Here is a 22,559-nt window from a genome sequence, read left to right as displayed (position 1 = left end):
AGCTGCCCACCAAAACCAACCCCAGCTGATCCCGGGATGGTTCCAGTGTACTTGGCTCCTTTCCTCCCTTTGGGTGCAAGTCACGCAAAAGGCCAGGCAAAAGAAAGGCAGTTTGGCTGTTTCATGTTAAAAGACAAGTGGGAAAAACATTCCCAAGGTTTTACAGCTTACTGTGCCCTTTCCCTTGGCATTCCCAGTCTCAGTTTCTAGACTTAATCTTCAACATGTAGTTTATTACTGCTGCTTTTCTTTAAATAGTAATAGTTTCTAGGAAATGCAGTCGCTGCCTACGGCCGCTGTTGGGCGTTTATCTCCTCTCTCGTGGTGAGGAGCTGATGGATATAGATCCAGGCAGCTGTGTGACCTTTACAGTCTCACTCGGAGTCCAGGGATGCGGATGTAAGATTGTTTCAAGTCATTTTGATTTTATTACAAACCAAAATACTTCACATTCAATGGCACCTCAGGTCCATAGGGTAATTACTCTTGGGGAACAAACAACAACCCAAACCTCAACACCTTAGACAGGTATTGGTGCAGCTGTAGCTCAGCTTTTCCATGAGATCCCAAACTGGGGAGCATCCAACACCCCACCTGCTTTGGCTGTCAGGTTTCCTATGGGACATTATTGCAGCATTACACCTTAGCAGGAAGCTGACAAACCATTTACTGTGCAATAAACAAACAAGCTGCATCTGCAGAGAACCATCTTCATCATCCAACTAATTGCCAAATCCAAAAGTTTGGTGCTGAAGCTCATGGATCAGCTGATGTGATGGGGGTTGTGTTTGAGTAGTTACTTGTGGCACCTCTTCAGGCATGTCGCTGGTAACGCTGAGGGAATAAAACCCCACAAACAGGAACTTCATGCTCTTCACTCATTTTTTGTGGGAGAACATCAGGGTCCCGAGAAGCTTTTAATTCCTGTTCCCAAAAACTGCAGTGGCTGTAACATCCAGCCTTCCCGACGAGCAGAAGACTGAAACTGAGGGATTATATATAATTTGACAATCCCAAATCACGGGGGGAGCAGCTGAAGCTCCTTGGTTTTGGCAGAGCCCTCCTGCTGGGATATGTGCTAATACCACCTAAAAGTAACAACTGTTGAGGAGCTTCCCTGCCATGTCCTTTCCCATCCTTTATCACAATTAAGTTAAAAAGACTGGACCACTGCAAGCTCTATTTTTACACCCTCGGGCACATGCTGTCGCTTCTGAAAGCTGCTGCTGATTTAGGAAGGAACACAAGGAGGGAGGGAGCGCATTTCTATACACTGTACTGCACAAAGTGTGACTCTGTCCTTATTCTGTGTCACCATCCGCATAAAAGTACCGTGATCCTCTCTGTAGTCACAGGAGGTGTGAGGAATGAATGCCCATTCACGTTTAAGATGAGCTTATATGGCATGTGATCCTTGCCAGCGCTCTGAGGCAGTGCAATTCTGACAACAGTAGAGTCAAAAGGAACCCAGACAAATGTCAGCATTCATACAATTTAACAAAGCTCCCTACTTGTTTTTACAAAAAAAAAAAAAAAAAAAGCCCCAAAAGGTTTTAAACAAAAGGAAATGTCCTTCATTCAACACTGGTAAAATCTTTCAGCGCTGTCAAGGTGACTTCAAAGCCTCTCCACATCTGCCTGCTCCAGCCAAGCACTGCTGCCTGTCCTCAGGCCTTTGTGATGTACCCTTCTCTGATCAGGAAGTCATAGATTTTCCTGGTTTTGTTCACATCGATCTTGATGAGGGCTCGAGCCTGCGCCAGTCTCAGGCCTCCCTGTTTGTTGCATTCATTCACTAAAGCAGCTTTATATTCCAAATAGGCTCCAGGGACCAGCCTCACCATCTGACAGAGCTGCAAGACAAAAGGTGAAGTTAATAAACACCAACACTTGTCACGTTCTTCCCTTCCCAGAGCCCTGCTGGGGGAGGAACACGGGGAATATTTTTCTGAGAACACTTCCAGTGTTTCTTTGCACAGGGGAGGCACACGGGAATGCCATGAGGAGCTGTTTGGATCCACAGGTAGGGAGGGGAGGAGCCTGCTGGCTGCTGCATTCAAAAACATTCCTGATGGAAAAATAAAGGAGGAGGATGAAAGCAAGCCCTGGGCTCACAGGAGCACAGCTCTGAGTGTCCTGTGTGGGCGTTGCTCCTTCCAAAGCCCGGGAAGTACACATGCCAGACTTGGAAGCAGCAATTGGCCGGGAGCCAGGGAGGGCATCTGGCTGCTAATCCCCTGCAGACTCAGGCTCTAATACCTTCTACAAAAGCAGCTCCGCCGGCCCCCTCTGGAAGTCTGGCATGGAAGCTGTGCAGGGAAGGCATTCCATGCTTGGAAGTTTGGTGAGGAATGGCTTTCCACAGCGCCTGAGCTGTTTGGCTGCACAGCTCCTGTTCAGCTCCCAAATACCAGCTGCGTTCCAGGAGCACAGCGTTGCTCCCGCTGGAGAAACTGCCTCCTCCCTTTAATAAGGAAATGCTTCATGCTCATTCCTCACGGATAGGAAATTGCAGAATTCCTCAGACTTTCTGTCTCAGCTGACCAGGAAATCAGATTCCACACACACACACACACACACAGATGCCCTGCCACCATTATTCCCGTGCTGAATGGAGCCAGAAATGCCAGTTCCACACGGAGCCGTGAGCTGATTCCCAATGCTGCCAGCTCCAGCCAAGGGAAACACACAGGGAAAGGGGAGGCTGAGATACAGCTGTGCTTCATGGGCACTGCAACCTGCCTTGGGCAGTCTAAGGACACATTAGGACTTCTATTAAAAATAATAATCTCTTATTTCAATAGTTCTCCACTGAGTTAGAGGACAGGCCTGCACTGGGCTGAAAAACAACCAGTGTTCATTAAGAAAAATTAACCCCTCTGCTCAGGCCAGCCTCACAATGCAGGCAGGGAGATGGATGTTGTAACAGCATCAAAGAACACCCTGGTGCTCTGCTCCTTTCTTTGCTAAATCAGTCAGTTTGTGATGTATGTGTAGCACGGGAAATTAAGAAGCCAACTGGAAAACCTGAATGATTTCTGTGAGAAAGGAAGAGGAGTCAGGGCCTGTAACTGAGGTGATATTCACAGCTCCCCAGACATGGTGTGGGCAGCCCTGCACTGTGGAGACACAGTTATGGAGATGATCTTTGCATCCTTTCCTCACCTCCTTCTCCTTCTCGTTGAGTTTCTCCGTGCCTGGCAGGCCTGTGAGGTTCAGTGGTGGGGCACTCCGTCTGCCTGTGGGACGAGAAAGGAAACACCGGAGAATCGGAGCCCTTTGGAGGTGGCTGCTCCTGGGGTGTGTCAGGGAGGCAATCCAACCCAGTCTGAGCCAAGTGTTTACAGACAGGGTTATTTAGGGCTTAGCACAAGGCTCTGCTGATGTGACAAAAGGTTTGGTTTTGCAATTTTAAACTCTGTGAATGTTGCGTGAGACTGGTGAGCTGATGGTTTTTGGGAGGAACTGCAAGACAAAAGCTTTGTGTCAGACTGGCACTGGGCATGGCTCAGCTGGGCTGAGCCTCCTGACTATCCCAGCTCCAGGGAGGGTGTGCCAGGTGTGCTGAAACCAGCACCTTGTAAGGATGCTGAGACTATTTATTGGTGTGATTAAGCAGCCGATTTCACTCTGGCATTACTGACAACTTCATGAGGCAGAGTTTTCTTCAAATGCCTTTAAATGTGATGCAGGTATTGCAAGGCAGGTACAGTTCGGGGATTTATTTTTTGTCTGTTATGATAAACAGCTCTGAAAGGAGCATTTATCACAGGGTCATCTGATATTTCTCACTTTCACTATTGTTTATAACTTTACCTGGCACAGCCTAAACTTTCTCAAGGGCTTGCAGGTTTGGCTTTTTCTTCTAATAGTATTTTTTATGTAACTTGCAGAGCTCAGGACAAAGTTTGGGTTGTTTATTCCCATTGGAACAGTCTCCCACCCCTGCGCTGTGGGTTGCATATTTAGCATTGTCAGAGAGAGGTCTCTATCCCAGGATAACTTCCCACATTTGCAAAGCGATGAGACCTTGGGAAATTGTGTCTTCCCAAGGACTGCTGGCAGCTGCTCCAGACCCTGCCCTGCCCAGGTCCTGCCCCTGGCACTGGGAAGTCTCTCTGTCTCCTGGGCATCTGCAGGAACAGACGGGATCTGGCTGGGTGTGAGGAGCCTGAGCAGAGAGAGCTGAGGGACTGGAGAGGAGCTGGAGTGTGAGTCTGTGGGAGGTGTAAAGGAAGTTATTTCCCAGCACTGCTCTCTCTTCCTATGGCACGGGGCAACTGTGCCAGGATGAGACATGACAGAATTCGGTTTTACTCTTTTATAAACCCAGAAAATACCACACGCATGCAAACTACATTAAAGAAAACATTAAGGCTGCAAAGTCAAGAGCTTAGAATCTAGAAGTGAAGCATTAATTTGCCCTCTTGTATATTCAGAGTGATGCAGCCTTTAATTAGAGCCACGTGGCAGCTCTTCCCCAGCATCCCGCCGTTCCCTGGGCAGGATGTTTGCCTAATTAGCAGCTCTATGGTATTTTGTTTGGGTTTTGTTCCACATGTGATGCTGCTTGTAAACACTGTGTGCTATCACAGCTCCACAGGCAACACAATCCCTGTGCTCCCAGGCTCTTCCCCTTCATGGGACACTGGATCCTTGACAAAAAAGGAAGTTCATCCCTCATTCCAGACCGTCAGCTGGAGGACACTGTCCTCCCTTCATGGACTCCGAAGCCCTGAGATACACAAAGCTGTTTTTTCTCCAAAATACCAGATCTTAGCAATCACCAAATAGGTTTAGAACAGTCTGTAGTGCTCTGACTCACTGCTTGGTATTCTGACCCAAATTTCCAGGCTCCTGGAAGAAATGAGGAAGAACATATAGACCCAGTGTCCACCTCTGAGATGTTTGATTCAAGTGGTTTAACAGCATCCACATAAAAACTGGGTGTAGGGACAGAGCCAAAGCCAGTTTTCCCTGGCAACATTTAACAACCTTCTAATAAAACTTTATCCCAGTCTCAGTCAACCCATGACCTCAATAAATTGGATGGGAATTATTTAAGTCCTGTTTATGAGGACCTTGACTGACCCCTGAATCTGTCCTTACTGGGCACTGAAAGAAGATGGGGTCCTCCTGCTGGAGAAACCCCTAATTTGTGCTTACAGAATGTGAAAATTCTTTTTTTCCTGCCTTGCTACTGTAGCTTTAGGATGGGTTTTGACCTCTAGTCAGAAAAATACAGAAATTCATCAAAAAGTCCTGCAGGATATGTGAGTGGAATGACTTGCAGATTGCTGTAATGTTGACTTAAGCAGTGCTTAACTGTGAGGCTTGAGGACTGCCACTTTGGCACACAAGAAAGAGAGTCAGAAAAAGGCTGTCAGAGAGACATTACTGGGTTTTTAGCAGACATCATCTAACACTTACCTGTAGTTGAAGGAACGGGTACCGTGGGAGTCAGGCCAGAATCACTGAAAAGAAAGGAAATTTTCAAATTGCCTTCGTGTTTTTTGAGAATAACTGCATGTGTTGGCCCTGAAAGTGCTTCTTCCACAACTTGTAATAATTACACAATTCAACTTGCATAACCCAAACCCTAACTAGGAGTCAACAGGATTTATAAATATTTAGTGTTCCCACATTGAAGAGTATGTCTGAAACCTGTTAAAAAACCCAATGAAGAAATGTGGAGGGGGACACAATTAAAAATACAGTGGAGACTGAGGGGGGAAATTCCAAGCCATGTCCTGCATACAGGATGCACTTCCTTTACGCTGCTCCTTAAATCCAAGAGCTCATGCAGGGTGATGACACATTAATAATGCTGCTACATCTAAAATCATCTGAAATATTTCAGGTGTCAGCTGTGCCCTCATTAATATCCATAAAGGGCTCATTTCCCTCCGTGATTTTATGAACAGCAGTTCAGTTCCTGAAATATAAAACTGAGGGGTTTGAGTCCCTTCCCTTGCCTGCACTCAACGAGCACTATTGCTGTCACCCACTTTTCTGCCCTTCTGAGTTTTGCAGGCTGTTCCTACTTTAATAAATTGGGAATGAATTTGTTACTATCAGGCAGTAAAATGTGTTTGATGCAAACCAAACCACAGAATCCCAGGAAGGTTTGGGTTGGAAGGGACCTTGAGGCTCGTCGCGTCCCATGGACAGGGACACCTTCCACTGGAGCAGGTTGCTCCAAACCCCATCCAAGCTGGCCATGGGCATTCCCAGGATGGCTCAGGTTCCCTGGACACCCCGTGGCAGTGCTTACATGTCTGCCTGGCGGCTGAGCCACTGCTGGCAGGCGCTGCTGTCCTGGATGTACTGCAGCACCTCCGAGAGCATCGTGCGCTTCAGCCGCTCCTCGTCCCGGCTCTTCTTCAGGTGGTCATAGGTCCGGGCACCTGTGGCACACACACAGCCTGCCCTCACCACCTGCCTCACCCAGAAAGTCCAGACGGGCTTTTCCCTGCTTCAGGAAATATTGGGAAGTTCTCTATTTCTGGCCCAACCTCTGCTGTTCTCCCTTGTGATGATTACTTGGCACCAGAGGGGATTAGATTCCACCCTGTACCCTTCCCCCTGTTAATTTCAGGCCAAAAACAAACAAAAAAAGGATAAAACAGGCCATTTCATTGATGTGGAGGTCTTAGGCCTCTCTCCAGATATCACATGTGTCAACAGCCAGGGGAAGTGTCCCGAGATGAAGCCCCGAGACCACTGTGCCATGACAGAAATACTTTTTAATGAAGCTTTTGCAAAGTAATGCCCAGAGCAGAGCTGTGTTAGACACTGTGATCTCCAAGCTGATGGCTCAAATCAGCTGTGAACCAGCCCAGCTGGACTGTGCATCATTGCTGAAGCCTTACTCAGTTCCAGACCAGGCAAACGCCTCTCAGAACTAAGTGTCTTTTTATTCAACACATCCTGAATGTTGTAAAATCATCCTTCCCTTCCTTGATGGATGGGAATGGAATGAATAATGCATCAGGTACTTACTGCAGAAATTGGTGATTCCTGCTGCTCTGTATTCCTGGAGTCTCTTTATTTCCCTGCGCAGCTCAAATTCCACTGTTGGACCCCAGCAGTTGGCAGGAGGGAAAACCAAAGAGCAAAAGTGGGTCAGTGGGGTGGACTGGGAATGTGGCTCTTTGCTATTTGCCTGCACAGGTCAGCTCTGAACACACAAACCACAGCCAGGGTTAACCTCCCTCCACAAGACCTCAGACTCCCTGTGTCCCAATGCTCCTCAGACACAGATTTCAGTTGGTTTCCAGCCTTTGTGTGCTCAGAAAATGTATTTTCTCTTCATGCTTTGATAGTCCTTCTGCCATACCCTGGACAAGGCAAGTAACAATAATGTGGGATTTCTGGAAGGCGTTTCAATAGATTTGAGGAACTACTCCAGCCAGGCACCTTAGAAATCTAATATTCTCTTGGAACTACGATTTTCCTAACTGGACCTTCCAAAATTTCTCCTTGCAGACAATTCTTTCCTGCAGTCAGTAAGATGAAATTGTTAAATGTTTCTTTTGCTCAGAGATATTTCCTGTCTGTTGCTTTCATCATCTGCCTCCCAGCACTGCTCAGTCTTACAGGGAGCAAGTCTCCTCGTGAATTTATTTCCTGCTGCTGCTCAGGAGATCTGTGTAGTGCCTTGTACCTGACTGTCAGGTTCACCTGAGGATCTGCTGCCACTACAACAACAAAACCAGGTTCCAGGAGCAGCACTCCCATGCAGGACTCATGCTTTTGCAGGATCATGCTTTTGGTATTTCACACAGGGTGTCCTGAAAACACGGGCACAACTGTGTAAATGCTCTGTTCTTTCTAATGAGCAACAGTTCTCCCAGTTTAAGTCACAGAATGAAGCAGGATGTGGTGACTCGGACTGGACTCTGCCTAAATGCAGGTTATGGGATGATTCAGGGATGGAACAATGCCTCTCCCCTAAGGTAAGGACATAATGACCACTGCACTATATAATTATGTGACATACAATAGTTTAACGTGTGTCTTTCAAAGAATTCAGTTTGCTGCCAGCTCCCAATCTCTCCACACAGACATAATATAGGGATTTTATTCTTCCCCTGATACAGAGTCCCAGTAAATAAACAGCGGTTCTTTAGATAAAAAAATATTACCTCCAACACGTGACCAGAATGTTCAGTCAACTGCGAACTCAAACAAAGAGCTCGGACACAGTTTAGTGGAAAAAACCCACTCGCTGCTCGTTCAGTGTATCAAACCACAAATGTATTTGTTTTCCTGAGGTAGTTAGATGGGGGAGGAGGAGAAAAACCACCTCCTGCCCTCCAGGAGAGGGATATATTTAGGGAACAGATGATGCAACCCGTCCCCGTGGGCTGCAGGGCCCTGCCGGACTCACGCGCGTGGCTCTCGATGAACTTGTCGTGCTCCACGGGCCCCAGGATCCGGGCAAACCTTCTCATGGTCTCGTACAGGTCCTGCACCTCCTTGGGGTAGCGCCTTTCCAGAACTACAGGGGAAGAAGTACCACATGTTACCCCTCCTGCTGCCACCTCTGTGGGGGCTGACAGGAGCACCAGCCTCGGCACTGCCTAAAAATCCACATTTGGTCATTCTCGGCCATTTTGGTGTCACAACTAGAGATTGCTTAGTAAAAAGCAACCAAAGTTACAGCCCTTGAAATCCTTAAAGCATGAGGGGTGATATTGAAATGTTGTTTGGTCATTTCTCACAAGAGTGAGGTGTACCTTAAAGGCCTGGATTTCACCTTCCCCCTGTCCCCCACTCAGCAGAGCCCAAAATGCTTCTGAAGGGCAATTTTGAGGCAATAACCAAAACACTGAGCTGGGAGTAGTTAGAACCAGACGGCTGGAGAGAGTTGGGGCAGGAAATCTGCTGGAATTTAGAACATCTGAATATGTTCCAGTATGAACAAACCACACTGGTGACTTGGAAATGGTGAATGTGTGAAGTTCTGCCACTTTGAAGGGAAGCAGTTACACCTGATACTCACTCTGAAATTTTCTGAGGTTGATCAGGCCATGATCTCTTATAATTCTGGAAATGAAAGAAAATTATATTAATACAGGCCATTACTCCTGCGTTGCCTCGCAAACACAAAGGCTTCAGAAGAAACTTTGATTTAGACCATCAGAGGGGTCTAAAACTAAACATGAATGAAATTTCCATAAGCCCTGGGCTGGCTGGAATGGAAACATGATGCAGTGTGCCTTTAATCAGGGTAAATTTTGGACAGTGGTGTGCATTAGCCCTGAGCACAAAGGGAGCTGCAATCACTTTAAAGGTTGGAAATTGCTTCTTTAGGCACAGATTTCACATCTACAGCACCTTATAACTTGTCCTTCCAAAATCAGAGGGAATGAATGTCTCATGAACATGATTTCCAGCTTTGGACAGACACAAACATCCCTCTGCTAAAGCACAGGGTAGGGCTGGACTGTAAATGCCACCACTGGGAACAGTGGAAAGGCATTTTTCCATGGCAGCTTGGATTTTAAAGAGATGATGGAGGCAACTCTGGGTTTGAACTGCTCCTGATGGGACCAGGGGAAGGAGCAGAGGGAAAAGCAGGTGCCTGATAAACACCTTTGTCACCAGTCTGAGCAGTGCCACGTGCTCATTGCTCTGTGGTGACTCCACTTTGGCAAATAAGATACCACAGAGCTGGGCTGTCAAGGTCAGGTCAGGACCTGCTCTATAAAATCCATTTCATTTCCTTTGGTGTGTACAAAACCCTCCTGTCCTGTGCAGAGTCACCTTTCTGAGAGTGACATCAGCATTTTTGTGTCATTTTCCAGATTTTTGTCCCATCCTGCTGTAGAAACTTCACAAAACCTGATGCTGATATAACCACAAGGGTTATGAAGAGCCCTGCAGTACTCTCCTTTAATATGACAAGATTGATCATCATGGAAGTCACACCACATAAATACTTTTTATTTATGAATTATAAAGGACCAGGTCAATCCTTCCTGTCATTCAGCAGAACTGTGTAGTTTTATGAGAAGGACTGGAGCAGCTCCACTTCAAATCATTAATTCTTCCAGGGAGTAATCCAGCAAGATATAATTTAAAATATTGAACAAAGTATTTCAAAGTTATAATAAAACTTAATTTAATTAATAGATTGAGTCATTCTAGAACACTGTCAAATGAGCTGAATAAATTATTCAACCCCACGTCAGCAATAGAGTTATCCTCAGTGTGGAAACCTAACTTAGGGACCACTAGGAATTAAAAATAATGATGCAAATATTTCTGGGGAAAAAGTGGGAGTCCAGCAATCAGTCACAGTCTGGCAGGATTTTTTTTCTGTGAAGTAGGAAATTAATGATATGTAATCCATCAGTGTTGCACAGGGAAGGAAGGAACACAGTTACTGCTTCAAAACTCACTTTTTCCGTCTCTGTCTTTCCTTTAACCTGGAATGGTAGATATCTACAACTGCAATCTTCAGAGCTGCAAAACAAAAAGGTTAAAGAATTCATAAGCAATCCCTGCAGGAGGCTGAATGTCAAGCTTTTATGTTCACGTTAGGCTGGAATGGTCACTGCTTTGCTGGTTTAAAAATCCTGAGGCAATTTTACAGGGGCATCAACCCATTAGAGGCAAACCTGCAGTGCTTCCTACCTGGGAAAGGTTTATTTTGCTTACTCCTGCCAAATTCATCACTGTAAATACACTCATGTAAACACGAACCCGGGCAGATCCTGAGAACTCCTCTCCTCTTCCTTCTTGGACTGTTTTGCTATCAGCACTTATTTGTTCCTTCATACCTGCAATTGCCAAGCATTCCTTCTCCTGAAAAAGGATTTAAGGATCTGAAGTACCATCTCTGGGCAGAGGCTTCTTTGCACAAAACAAGGAACTCCAAGAACCAGACACAGTTCTGAACTGTGAGGATTCAAAGCAGCCTTTGCTACAGTTCTTAAAAACATTTGGAAGATTCCAGCTTGTTAACTTCCAAACTTATCTGTCTGCCAGGAGAACAAAGAATAGTTCAGGACAGTGTGAAGAAGCCCAGGAAAAAGCCATGCTCATTAGAAATCACATCCTCCCCAAAATCAAACCTGTCTGCAGCCTGGTTGAGCCACTCACGGAGCCTGCAGCTCCCCTCTCCTGCAGCCATTAGCTTAATGAACTTTTTTTGGGGCAAATTCGTGAAAGACAAGATAAAGAGACATCTAGTGCCTTCCCTTCCCTCGCTCTGTTAGGTAACACACAAATTCTAGGTCATTAAACGAGTGTAGAGGTGGCTGGTGTAGTGGTTTTTTTAACTTTCCATTAATCATTTCCATGTGCTCTCGGAAGGAAGAGGCTCAAGGCTTGGCAGTGGTGTAGAGGCTGTGACACAACAACCAGCCCTTGGAAATAGGGGAACTGGGATGACCCAAGGGGGACAGAACTCAGGATCCATTTCTCTCTGTAGTGACACAAAAAGAGCAAAACTGATAGTGGCAGCTTATTGATTGCACTCTCGCATAAATAATTAATAATGCAATTAAGAAGTGTGGTTATGTGTCTATTTTAAATATGCATGTAGGTGTAAACACCAGGAAGCCCCCAGCCTCTAGGAAATTCATCCCTGCATCCCTCTGGGTAATCAAATTTCATACAAACAGGGACAGCTGAACCCAAAGGCTGTGGGGATTTGCTCAGGAGCTTGATCCCAAGCAAAAAACCCTTCAGTTTGTCCCAAATTGATTTGATGTTAATCTAAGAGTAAAGGATTCTGTATGAGATAGGAGGGGTGCTGCAATATTCCTACTTATTTTTCCAAATTTCTTGCATTTTCCACATCATTGTGTATTTTCATAGCGAGGTATGTAAGTTTCCTAATTTAAGAACAAGCAGAGATAGCAAATTCTCCTTTGTGCTAAAATGTGGGGACAAGAAATTGGGAATGCAGCAAGTTAAACATGAATGAAATCCATTAGGAAGGGTTGGAATTGGTGCCAATTTATGGAAAATATTTTTGTAGTTTTGAAACCCTCTGCAAGCTCAGCCAACTTGTTATTTTCTGGGGTTTGTGTGGGCAGAACTTAATAAGTACATGCAGAAACTGCACTGGAGAACCTCTATAAATATCACAAGTAATTATGCACCTCTAACCATCGAGTTTTGATGCTTTCACCTGAGTGCACATTATTCTAAAGAAATGATGATCAGCTGGGGAGAGGAAGGAACAAATGAAGGGAAAAAATGGAGCTTCTGCTTCCAGTGAAATTAGTATTTGCTGCCACATGCCCTTTTGGAGGGGCTTTTGTTTTTAATAGACATATTCACACAGGACCAGGCGATTACCAAATCTGGAATGCATGAATAACTCCGACTACTACGCTGTTACACACTGCATGGAAATGAGAGAGGAGATGCTGGGGGAATGAGAATGATTCCTCCAGCTTTCCCCCATGGATTCTAGCAGGGAGGCAGCTGTTTGTCCTGGGAATGTGAGATAATCCAAGCTGACACCGTGCTCAGGGTGTCCACTCTGGGCCCTGATAAGGCTCCTTGCCATGCTCGGTGCAGCTCTGAAGGACCCACTGATAGGCAGCAATTCAAGGCTCCTTCCTCCATTCCAAAAAAAAAAAAAAACCCAAATATTTTGGTTTCTCCAGAGTGTGTCCAAAACAGTTTCTTTGCTTTTCATTCCTCTTCAGCTTCATTTGGCCTGCAGGAAACTTTGTTGAACGCTAATGAGTGAGAGCTTTGTTTCATGGGAGCGAACCTGCCTTGGCAGGCGAGGCCCAGATAATGGGAAGAATGCAAACTAATCCCAGTAAACAGCCTGTGTGACCAGTGTGTGCTGGGCTTGGGAGAAACTGAAGGGCTGCAGTCCAAATTCACCCTCCCTGGAGGACAGCAGGACCCATGGCAAACAGTTATCTGCCTTTGGAGCATGGCAGGAACGTCCACAGGAGAATAAACACCATGTTCTGTCGAGAAGGACACTGACTGCCTTGCAGCTTAAAATCAAATTTCCCTGCCAGTTGCAGCCTATTTCCACTCACTTCTAAATCTGTGGTTTCAGCAATTACTTTGCAGTGTTAGAAGTGAAAATCATTTACATGAGAAGGGGGGGGGGGGAAAGCTGGGAAAAAGATAAATTACCAACGTTCTAATTCAGCCTGATGAAAACTTGTAGTTCATTAAATATTCAAGCACTGTGGGCTGAATTAGGGTTGTAACTGGTTGGTGCTTTTGATCTGTCCATTATGTTTTTGTGTAACTGCAATATATATTTGCATGCCCTTACTGTACTGCCAGCACTGAACAAAAGAGAACAATTCCAGAATTTAATTGAAACATGAGAGATTTCATACAAGTTTGGCCATCTTGCTAATACCAAGAAGTGACTGAGTGATGTCTGTGACCTCCTGTGGGGTGGGAAGAGCTGGTGAGGCAGCAGGTACAGGTTCTGTGCTCCTCATAAAAGCTGCCTGGGAGCCTTTCCACCTTGCATTAAACAGCATTTTCTTGTGGGAATACCAGTAACTTGTTTAGAGTAATGCAGGGAAACCAACAGGGAAAATATATGAGATAAATCTATAAATATATATTTCATAGAAAAGATATAATAAATCAGAAAACAGAGGTCAAGCAGCTCAGATCTAGAACTTCTTAAAAAATAATTTTTATAAAATACTATGGAAAGCAGTGTGGAAGAAAGGGAACAAGGGGGAATTCCACTCCAGTGGAAGCACAAATGTTCCTGTGGGATGTGCAGCCTCGGCACTGCAGCATTGATCTGTGACTGGTGCACCAAGAGAAGGAAAGAGAGACCACAGGAACTGTACTGGCTGGGGTGTTCCCTGGGCCCAGCCTGAGTGACTTGCAGAAAATGCAGTAGGAAAGTAGTTTTCAAAAATGAATCTTGAACCCAGTGAGGTTTAATGTGTGGCAGGAAAACAAATGGGAGGATTTTTTTCCCAACCTAAGCCTTAATCTCTGCTGCGAGGCCCCGTTTGGGTTTCTCTGGGCTATAAAATGTGTTAAACCCCTGTGTTACATCTTCACCTTCACACCCAGGTTGCCTCACAACCCTCTCTGCCTGTCAGCTACAAAGTACAAAGGCTCCTTAAACCAGCCCTGCTCTCAGAGCCACGTGTTGAGCCATTTTCTGCACCATGGGCTCCTACACTTGGGTTGCAAAATTCTCACAAGCAAAGCCGGCAGCTGAGCCCTTTAAAACTGCAGGACAGGGAGGATGTGGCTCCTTCCTTTTTTTGTGTTAAATCGCAGAAGGGAAAGATCTCATTCCAAATTTTCTAGCAAAGAATTCTTTCTCTCCCTGAGATGCCTCATGTGAAAGGGAAACAGCTGGCTGGACCCCGGGACTTCATTTTTGCGAGGCTTTCTCTCTCACGTGGGCAGATCTGGGACAGCTGTGGGAAGGCAGATGCCAGAGTTCCTGGGCTAAGAGATCCAAAATGCAGCTGGTCACGCTCCACAACCTCTGCCAAACAGTTTGCACAGAGCAAATGCCTGACATCCCTTCCCAAACACTGAAGACAACTGAAGGATGGACTAGGGAACATCCAATGAAATTATCAGGCAAAAGATTGGACAGACGGGGGGGAAGTATTTTTTCACACAACGCATAATTAAATTGTGAACTCCTAATTCGATTGTGGAAGTCGGATGTGCAGGAGTACAAGCAGATCCAGCTCCAGCAGGAGTTAGCAGAGCTCCTGGAGGATGGGCCCCTGGCAGAAGAGACCTCAAATGGCTGAACTGTGCCTGGGAGGAAGGCAGGTGTGAGGGGAGTGCTGCAAAACCCGATGGACTGAACACGAATCTATCAATTAATGTGCACAAATAGGAGATTATTTTGCTTTTCCAGTTCACAAGGAGCCAGAATAGGACAAAACAGCAGAGAACTGGCACGAGGAATCCCTGCCATGGCCTCAAGCCAGCCCCCCTCTCAATAAATGCTGAAAGGGGAGAGACTGACATACGACTCTCATAACCTTCCTGAGCCAGGGGAGTTTGCATTCCTAAAGCTCCTGCGTACACTGCTCAACTTCAAACTGGTGTTTTTTAACTTTGCCAAGACTGTCTGTAAGTAACAGGATTTGTCTGTCTCCAAGGGATGCAAAGGCTTTAGCTCAGAACTGCCTGACACAGATGGCAGAATTCTGAGGCATAAACACAGGACTTTTAAACCCTGTGTGTACTTACAAATGTGGGGAAAAGCAGGATCTTTTCCTCTCTATGGATTAAAATGTCACTTTAGTAATTCCTGTTATTTCATATTATTAAGGCACCCATGTTCATAGAAACTCATAGAACAGGAACTGGGCTCATACAATCATCTTCTTCACATTAAAAAGGAAGTTGTCACACAGATGATGCTACTCTAACTCAGGGCATGTTGAGCACATGAAAAATCACACAGCTTCAAGAGTCCAACACTTTTAATGTGTCTCACATAGTCTTAAACTCCACACCTCCTTGCTGCCTGCATTAATACCTATGCTGATACATTTAATACAGTAAAACCCCAAACATTAAACCCCATACATTAGAAGTGTATGTTCACTTTCAAAGCATGTGGAGAAAGAGACCCAATGAAAAGCTGCACAGGCATCTGAAACAGTTTCGAGCCTGGGTACAAAAATGTGGCACTTACCATGCAAAATGTCTGAATCATCTTCTACAAAATCAATATCTCTCAAATCCCACTCAGCATAGTTGTCAAACTCCTGTTCAGAGGTGATTAATACATTGTCACTAACTAGCACTAAAACACTGGCCTCAGGTTTCAGAACATGCAGAAGGACTGGGAGCAGAGATATTTACTCATGCACAGGGTACAAGGTTCCATCCTTGAGCAACAAACCCCACAGGGGAGCTTTACCTGGGGAATGTGTCAATGCACCCCCATGGCTGCAGCTGCAGCAGGATGTTGTGAGAGGACAGCGGGAATTAGTGAGGTAATGACTCCCCGACTGTGATTGAAATGAGAGTCACAGAATGTCCTGAGTTGGAAGGAACCCACAAGGATCACCAAGTCCAACCCCTGGCCCGGCTCAGGACACCCCCAAGAGTCCCCTCCCTGTGCCTGAGAGCCGTGTCCAGGCACAGGGTGTGATTCTGGGGATGGCCCTGTGCTGATTCTGCTCAGAGGTACAAAAAAGAGCCTGTGCAAGGCTGAACTCATTCCTCCACAGACAGGAGCAGGAACTGGGGCCTTGGGCCCCCAGCCAAAAGCATGGAAAGCAATGCAGGTCTTCCAAGAGATGTCTGGAGCAGACCTGTGTGTGCTTCCCTCAGGCAGGTGACAGTGCTGGAGCTGATCCTTTGGCCGAGCATCCAATTCCCAGCACCCAGCCCGCTCAGCAGGGCCACCCCTGGCTGGACATCTGGTGGCAGCAGCACGTCCTGCAGCCTCTCTGCTGCCTCTCCCGGCTCTGCAGGCCACCAGCGCCACCTCTGTCACCAAACCCTTAATTAATCCAGAGGTTTAATCATGGAATGAATAGCTCAACTTGGAAGGGACCCGTAAGGGTCAGAGTCCAACTCCCTGCTCCTCGCAGGATAACCTTAAACTAAACCACAGGACTAAGAGCATCCCTCAGTCCTGTGCCCTCCTGTGATGTTTTTAAATGAAGAGCAAAGACAGGCAGGGGCAAACAGGGTGTGTGTGCTGAGCCTGCACCCAGCAGCAAATTTAAAGTATGGGAGGAGAGTCATTCTTACCTCAACGAAGTCAGCTCTAGCTGGCATGTACCCAGCCATGTCCCTGGAGAGCAAGGAATCAAAGGTGGGCCGTGGGGGATCATCAGCAGCTGAAAAAAACAAAGGTTTTCACTTGTTGAGTAGGGCTTGGGATCTTCTTTTAAGGATCTGTAAATAAGTGTTTATTTTGCAGGAAAAGTGGGAATAATTAGGTGAAGAAAAATACCCAGATTGGGCTTTTATTCAGTGTTATAGGCAGAAAAGACAGAGTTCATCCAGAGAAAAATGCAGCAGTCTGAGATCTTCATAGTATTCTCAAGAGTCAAACACAAATTCAAGGTAATAAACAGGTAATAAAATGTAAACTTTACATTTTGGAGCTCAGCATCCCCCTCTAAACCTCTGCAGCTCCCTGGGGCTCAGTGTGCAGGTTCTTTTAGTTAATAGCAACAGGAGTGTTAAATCTGCCTTCTTCTGGGGGCCATTGACAGAGCTGCAATTAAAGCCAGAGAACTCCCAATTTTTACAGCTCTTCCCAGCTGAGGAGCTCAGTGTTTTACAGACAATAATAGTCTGAGGCTCACAATGCACTTGTGCAGGAGCTGAGTGTTGTGTGTCTCATGGCACAGATAAAGCAGGCTGAGGCACAGAGAGTTTGTCTTGGCCCAGGGCACATAAAAAAATCAATACCAGCCAGGGACAGAACCAAAATTGCCCAGTTCCTGCTGTTTAGCTCTAACCACTTTACTGGGAAATGTAAAGCTCCAGACACCCAGCAACTGCTTCACCCAGAGAGGCTGGGGAGCTCTGGAATGAACAGTTGCCAGACTGGGGGAATGCTGAAGATGTGAAATGCAAGGAAAACTGAGAATTTGTTAACTTGCTGCAATTTAGCTCAGACTTTTTAACAGGCAGTTTTCAAGAGAGAGGTGTGAAATCAGCACAGTTGAAAGGAGTGATTTTGTGGCAAATTAAATCAGCAGTTAGGTCTGGGACACAGTGTGTACACAGTGACGTGCACATGCTCAGAGGGAATGTTTAAAGGCAGAAATGCCTTCTCAGTTCCCTTTGCTGGGCAGGGGCTGGACAGGCTGAGAACCACACTGGAATCTACCCTGAGGGACACACATGAAGGAGCTTTGGGGTGGATTGTAATCCAGTGGGTACAAACATCCAGGTTCCTGCTGGGGTGATTTCTGTGTCCTCTGGCTATGCAGGAACTTCTGCTTTTGAGACCCTGATGTTTGTGTCAGACCATGCTGCTCCCTGTCCTTTCCCATGGAACTGGCAGCCTTGTCTGTGTGATACACCCAGGAATTAATCCAGTGTGAAGAGAGCCCTGCTCCTGACATTCTCCAAGCCAGTTATCAGAACAGGTTATCCCTTGGGAATGAAAGCAAACAGCATCTGTGGTGCCTGTCCTTCCCAGAGCTGCTGATCCAGCCTTGGCAGAGCAGGGACCTCTCAGGGAAGCTCCCTGTGAGTGCAGGGCAGGGATACTCACAGTGGAAAGGAATGGCAGTCTCGTTGTGCTGAGCCTCCTCTGCCTGCTTCAGGTTCAGCAGGGTGGATGCAAACAGGGGGTTGTTGATGAAGTGTTTCATGTAGTGCTTCTCACACTCCTCCTTGGATTTGGTGCACATCTGGTTGGCCACGTCCTGCCTGGAGCGGGGAGAGGGGGAGGCTTCAAGTGAATAACACAGAAATGTTGGGCTTTTTTTTAATTTCTCCAGTGGGAAAAGGTAATTTTGGACAGGAGATTGGTTGTGTTGTGTGCAGAGAACTGGCCTGTGATGGTGCCTGAACTCACACTCTCAGCACCAACACTCACACGTTTGATACGGTGCCAGGGAGCTCTTTTTGGGTGCCCATGAACAGTGCAATTCACTGTTTTCACATGGGAAAACCTCTGGCTGATGCAATGTACCACATCTTTAACAGCCTTGAAATCTACTGTTGTTATTTGAGAGCTTTTCACACATTTCACTGGCTCCAGGTAATGGTAAACTCTGTAACCAGTTTTCAGTCTTCTGACAGCAGTGTGCACCTAAGAACTCTCAGTTCTGCTTCTGTGAATTCTGGGGTTCTGTACTCTTAACACAACTGTTTTTAATGAAGAAGAAGACAGATAACTCATGAACACAGGATCTTCCAGCTTTCCACTTTAGCTGCTAAATTAGTGTCTCACCCACAATAAGTCACTGAACAATGTGCACTGATGAATTCAACAGTGAGATCCAGGGAAATGAGAGGAAAAACTGCCCATCATTGAATGAAATTGGCTGAGCCACTGAATCCTCACCAGTTCCCAAATCCACAGTCCATCACAGCTTCCAGGAGAGACATTTCCTCCTGAGCTGTCCAGTTGGGATCCAGGACAGGGAAATCGGATGTCTGGAGAAGAAAAAAGCAGAACAAACTGTGATCCTCTGTTCCAACCCACCTCAGGAAGAGCAGAGAAGTTCTGAACCACAGGAGATACTGAACACAGGAGATAATTCTGGTACTTTTAAACTTTTACAAAACCTGATTGAGTAATTATTGGATTCCTTAGGGCATCGGGGCATCAACCACAGCAAACACTGGTACATTTGTGTCTCCCAGCTACTATTACACAATGTTATACTATGAAACACAGTAAAAATTGCTGGAGACTTTAAGAATTATTAATTTTGAGGAAGGAAAAACAAGCCTAGAGAAAGAGAAGTTGATTTACATGGTTAAAGAACTGTAAGTCTAGTGATAGCATTGTGCTATCCAGGCACAATAAGAAGATGCAGCTTTAAATTACTCCACTACTCCATCCTGTTCTGGGTGGATATTTTTCTTTTTTTAGTAGTTTTAAACCTCTGAATCAAAGAATTGCATCACTCAACCTTTCCATGGAATATGAGTAAGCAAGGTCTCACTCCTGGGAAGCTGAGAGAGCCCAGGACTGAGTCGGTGTTATCCAAAAGGAATATTTACCATTATCTCATAAGTGTGATCACTTTGATGTTTCTTGTATTCAAATCCTCGGGTGAAACACTGCAGAACAAAAGATCAGAATTGTGTTACTTCTGCCCTGAAACGATTTTCACTGGTCCCTTTTTAAAGTTTTATTCTCTGACCACAGGGTATCCAAAACTGACCACCTGATATATTAAATTTTTCTGATTTAATTTGAGCAAACCCATAAAATCATGTTAAATCTTTGTAGCTTGCCTGTCTTTTGCCCCAAGACATAACTCATGGGAATCCAAAAATTTTCCGTTAAGTATTAAGGTGAAAAAAGTTTGGTGTTATAGTTTGAATAGCACCTTATATATAATAGCACCATATATAGTTTGACCCTTCCAGGAAGAGAACACATAGCATTTATTAAGTATTGAACACAAAGTTTCCCTTTAATCCTGGCTCTCTGATTAAAAGCACCAAGTTTGCAGCTGTTTTTAACAGTTAAATTTCTGACTTTTAAAATACAGGTAAGTGAGCAAAAATACACCCAATATGCAAAATAGGGGTTTGTGTATTTTGTACAGAGCTGAGCACAAGGCTCAGCTCTTCTTTCACTCTTAGAGGTTACTGCCATTTTTTAGTCATAATAACACAAAGTTATTCATTTATTAATTACACCAGCAGTACTTTTCTGTGGTTACCAGCTCACACACAGAATTTTTAAAGAACTGCATCTGGTCACAAACAATTACTGTCAATATTGCAGCTTCTCCTTTTCTATTTGGGAAGGGAAAAAATGCATGGAGGGTGTTTCTGGGTGGGATTTTCTTTTCCATGCCACAAAGGATGACAGAAATGATACTGCCCCAGACATGCAGCAGCATGTTGGGTCACCCCAGGCTGAGTGAGGTGAGTGAGATGGTTTGGCTGCTGCACGAAGACCTCCTTCCCCTGCCCATGCCTCAATCCTTCACCCCCCAAACCCCCTTTGTCATTTCCCCGTCCCTGAGCAAACAAGAGTGTTGGAGAGGGTGGTTCTTAATGTGTTCCTGGACAGCCTGGCACCAGGCAGGCCTTGGATGGCTCTCTCAGAGCAATGAAAGGCTCTGCCCTGCTGCTGGCACTCACCTGCAGGCACAGCAGGAAGGGAGGGGGCCCACACTCTGCACACTTCACGTAGGGCTCCGTCAGGTACGAGGAGCAGCCTCGGCACGGGGGCTTATCAAAGGGGTCATCTGGGAAAACAGGGAAATCTCCTGTGACACGAGCACAGCACTGCCTTGGCAGCCCCTAAATGCACCTGTGCCCAGCCCCAGCAGCTGATGGTGCTTGTGGGTCCAGGATGTTCCGTGATTCTATGGATTTTCAGTGAACTCAACTGTGCAACAAAACAAATAAGACTCTCGGGTTATAATGGCTCCAAACTCAAAGAAAACAGGGTTAGATGGGACATTGGGAAGAAATCCTTCCCTGTGAGGGTGCTGAGGCCCAGAGCAGCTGTGGCTGCCCCTGGATTGCTGGAAGTGTCCAAGGCCAGGTTGGACAGGGCTTGGAGCAGCCTGGGATAGTGGAAGGTGTCCCTGCCCACGGCAGGGGGTGGAACTGGATGGGCTTTAAGGTTCCTTCCAACCCAAACCATTCCCTGATTCCATGATTCTGATTTTTTCCAAGAAAATGGATTTGAACCAGCTCAATTATAAGTGGAGAGAAAGAAGACAAAACTCACACTGAATCATTTGTGTCCCCGTGCTCTTAAGAATTTGTACAAATAAGTGATTCTGTGGACCAAACCCTTTTGGCTTCCTGTCTCCCTCTCCCATGGCTGCTGATGGCTTTAAACAATGGCAAACCCTTCCCAAATGTCATGGAATCAGGGAATTGTTTGGGCTGGAAAAGCCCTCTAAGACCATTGAGCCATCCAGGTTTTTCATGCCCAGATGTGGGAGCCGAATTGTCAGATGGCACTTACTACCGAAGGAGGCCAGGCGCTCCATCCCTGCCCCGTGGTGCTGGTCCTGCTCCTTGGAGTAAAACTTGTCTGGCCTAAGCACCCGGAGCGTGAACCTTGTCCCAACCAGCGTATCCAAAAGGGAATTCCCTCCCTGCAGCCGCCTCTTCTGCAGGTATGATCCTCCCAGGACGTCCCGAGGAGCAGGAAGCAGAAGGGCTGTCAGCAGCCTTCGGACCCCATTCCACACGGATCAGAGCCTGTACTCTGGGTACGGGCAGAAATCAAACACAGAGATGTGGAGCGATGGGGATGCAATCCCAGAGTGAGGGTTTCTGTGGGGATGGACGTGCTGAGCGGAGAGTTATGAGCAGCTCTTGTGCAAGGAGGTGCTCTGCACCTCCCATTCCCCAAATCCCACTCTCCAATCCCCACTCCCCAGTGCCCAATCCCACATCCCGCTCCCCACATCCCGGTTCCCATTCCCAATCCCCCTGCAGCCCCGGCTGCCCCCTCTCCCCATCACCGCCAGGCGGCGCCCCCGCCGCGGCCCCGCCCCCGCCCGCCCCCGCCGCGGCCCGCGAGGCTCCGTGACCAGCGCGCGCTCCCGGCGCCGCGCTCCCCGCGCCCCCCCGCTGCCCGAGCACCGCTCTCCGCGCTGCACCCCGGCCCGGCCCGGCCCCGGTGCGGCCCGCTCGGGGCGGCGGGGGAAGCCGGGGCCGCCTCTCACCTCGCTCGGGGCGGCGGGTCGGGCCCGCGCGCGCCCCGCCGTGCGCACGCGCCGGGGCGGGCGGGGCGCGGGCGCCCCCTGGTGGGCCCGGTACGCACCGCAGCGCCCGCCCCGCCCCGCCCCTCGCGGGGCCCGAGGGGCACCGGGCCCGGCCGGGGGTCCCTGGGCGGTCCCCCGGGGGTCCCACGGCGGCAGCGGCGGAGGCCGTGCCAGCTGGCTGTCCCGCGGCGAAGAGCCCTCGGCGGCCCC

General features: G+C 47.0%; 1 protein-coding gene across 1 annotated transcript; it reads right to left on the bottom strand.

Moving 5' to 3' along the window:
- Positions 1-191: 191 nt before the first annotated feature.
- On the bottom strand, positions 192-22,381 carry TADA2A (transcriptional adaptor 2A). Its single transcript, XM_069033439.1, has 16 exons — positions 22,311-22,381; positions 21,602-21,847; positions 20,761-20,867; positions 19,663-19,722; positions 18,998-19,089; positions 18,200-18,357; positions 16,717-16,805; positions 15,647-15,719; positions 10,410-10,473; positions 9,008-9,051; positions 8,393-8,503; positions 7,003-7,074; positions 6,275-6,407; positions 5,431-5,474; positions 3,166-3,239; positions 192-1,853 (listed from the first exon to the last, which is right to left on the bottom strand). The coding sequence occupies exons 2-16, from the start codon at positions 21,624-21,626 to the stop codon at positions 1,668-1,670; spliced, it is 1,332 nt and encodes a 443-aa protein (XP_068889540.1). The 5' UTR covers positions 21,627-21,847; positions 22,311-22,381; the 3' UTR covers positions 192-1,667.
- Between the last annotated feature and the right edge of the window lie 178 nt (positions 22,382-22,559).

Source organism: Aphelocoma coerulescens, chromosome 19, assembly GCF_041296385.1.
Source record: "Aphelocoma coerulescens isolate FSJ_1873_10779 chromosome 19, UR_Acoe_1.0, whole genome shotgun sequence".
Lineage (NCBI taxonomy): Eukaryota > Metazoa > Chordata > Aves > Passeriformes > Corvidae > Aphelocoma > Aphelocoma coerulescens.
Note: the sequence above shows the minus strand (reverse complement) of the source record. Positions and strands in the feature narration are given on the sequence as shown.

What these genes read in the sequence shown, in the direction of transcription:
- TADA2A (XM_069033439.1), bottom strand. Translation starts at nt 21,626, where the DNA reads ATGGAGCGCCTGGCCTCCTTCGGTA. An exon ending in CTAGAGCTGACTTCGTTGAG is followed by an intron (nt 15,720 to 16,716) that starts GTAAGAATGACT and finishes ACCTCTGAACAG; the next exon opens with GAGTTTGACAACTATGCTGA. An exon ending in AGGAATCACCAATTTCTGCA is followed by an intron (nt 6,408 to 7,002) that starts GTAAGTACCTGA and finishes TGTGTGCCACAG; the next exon opens with GTGCCCGGACCTATGACCAC.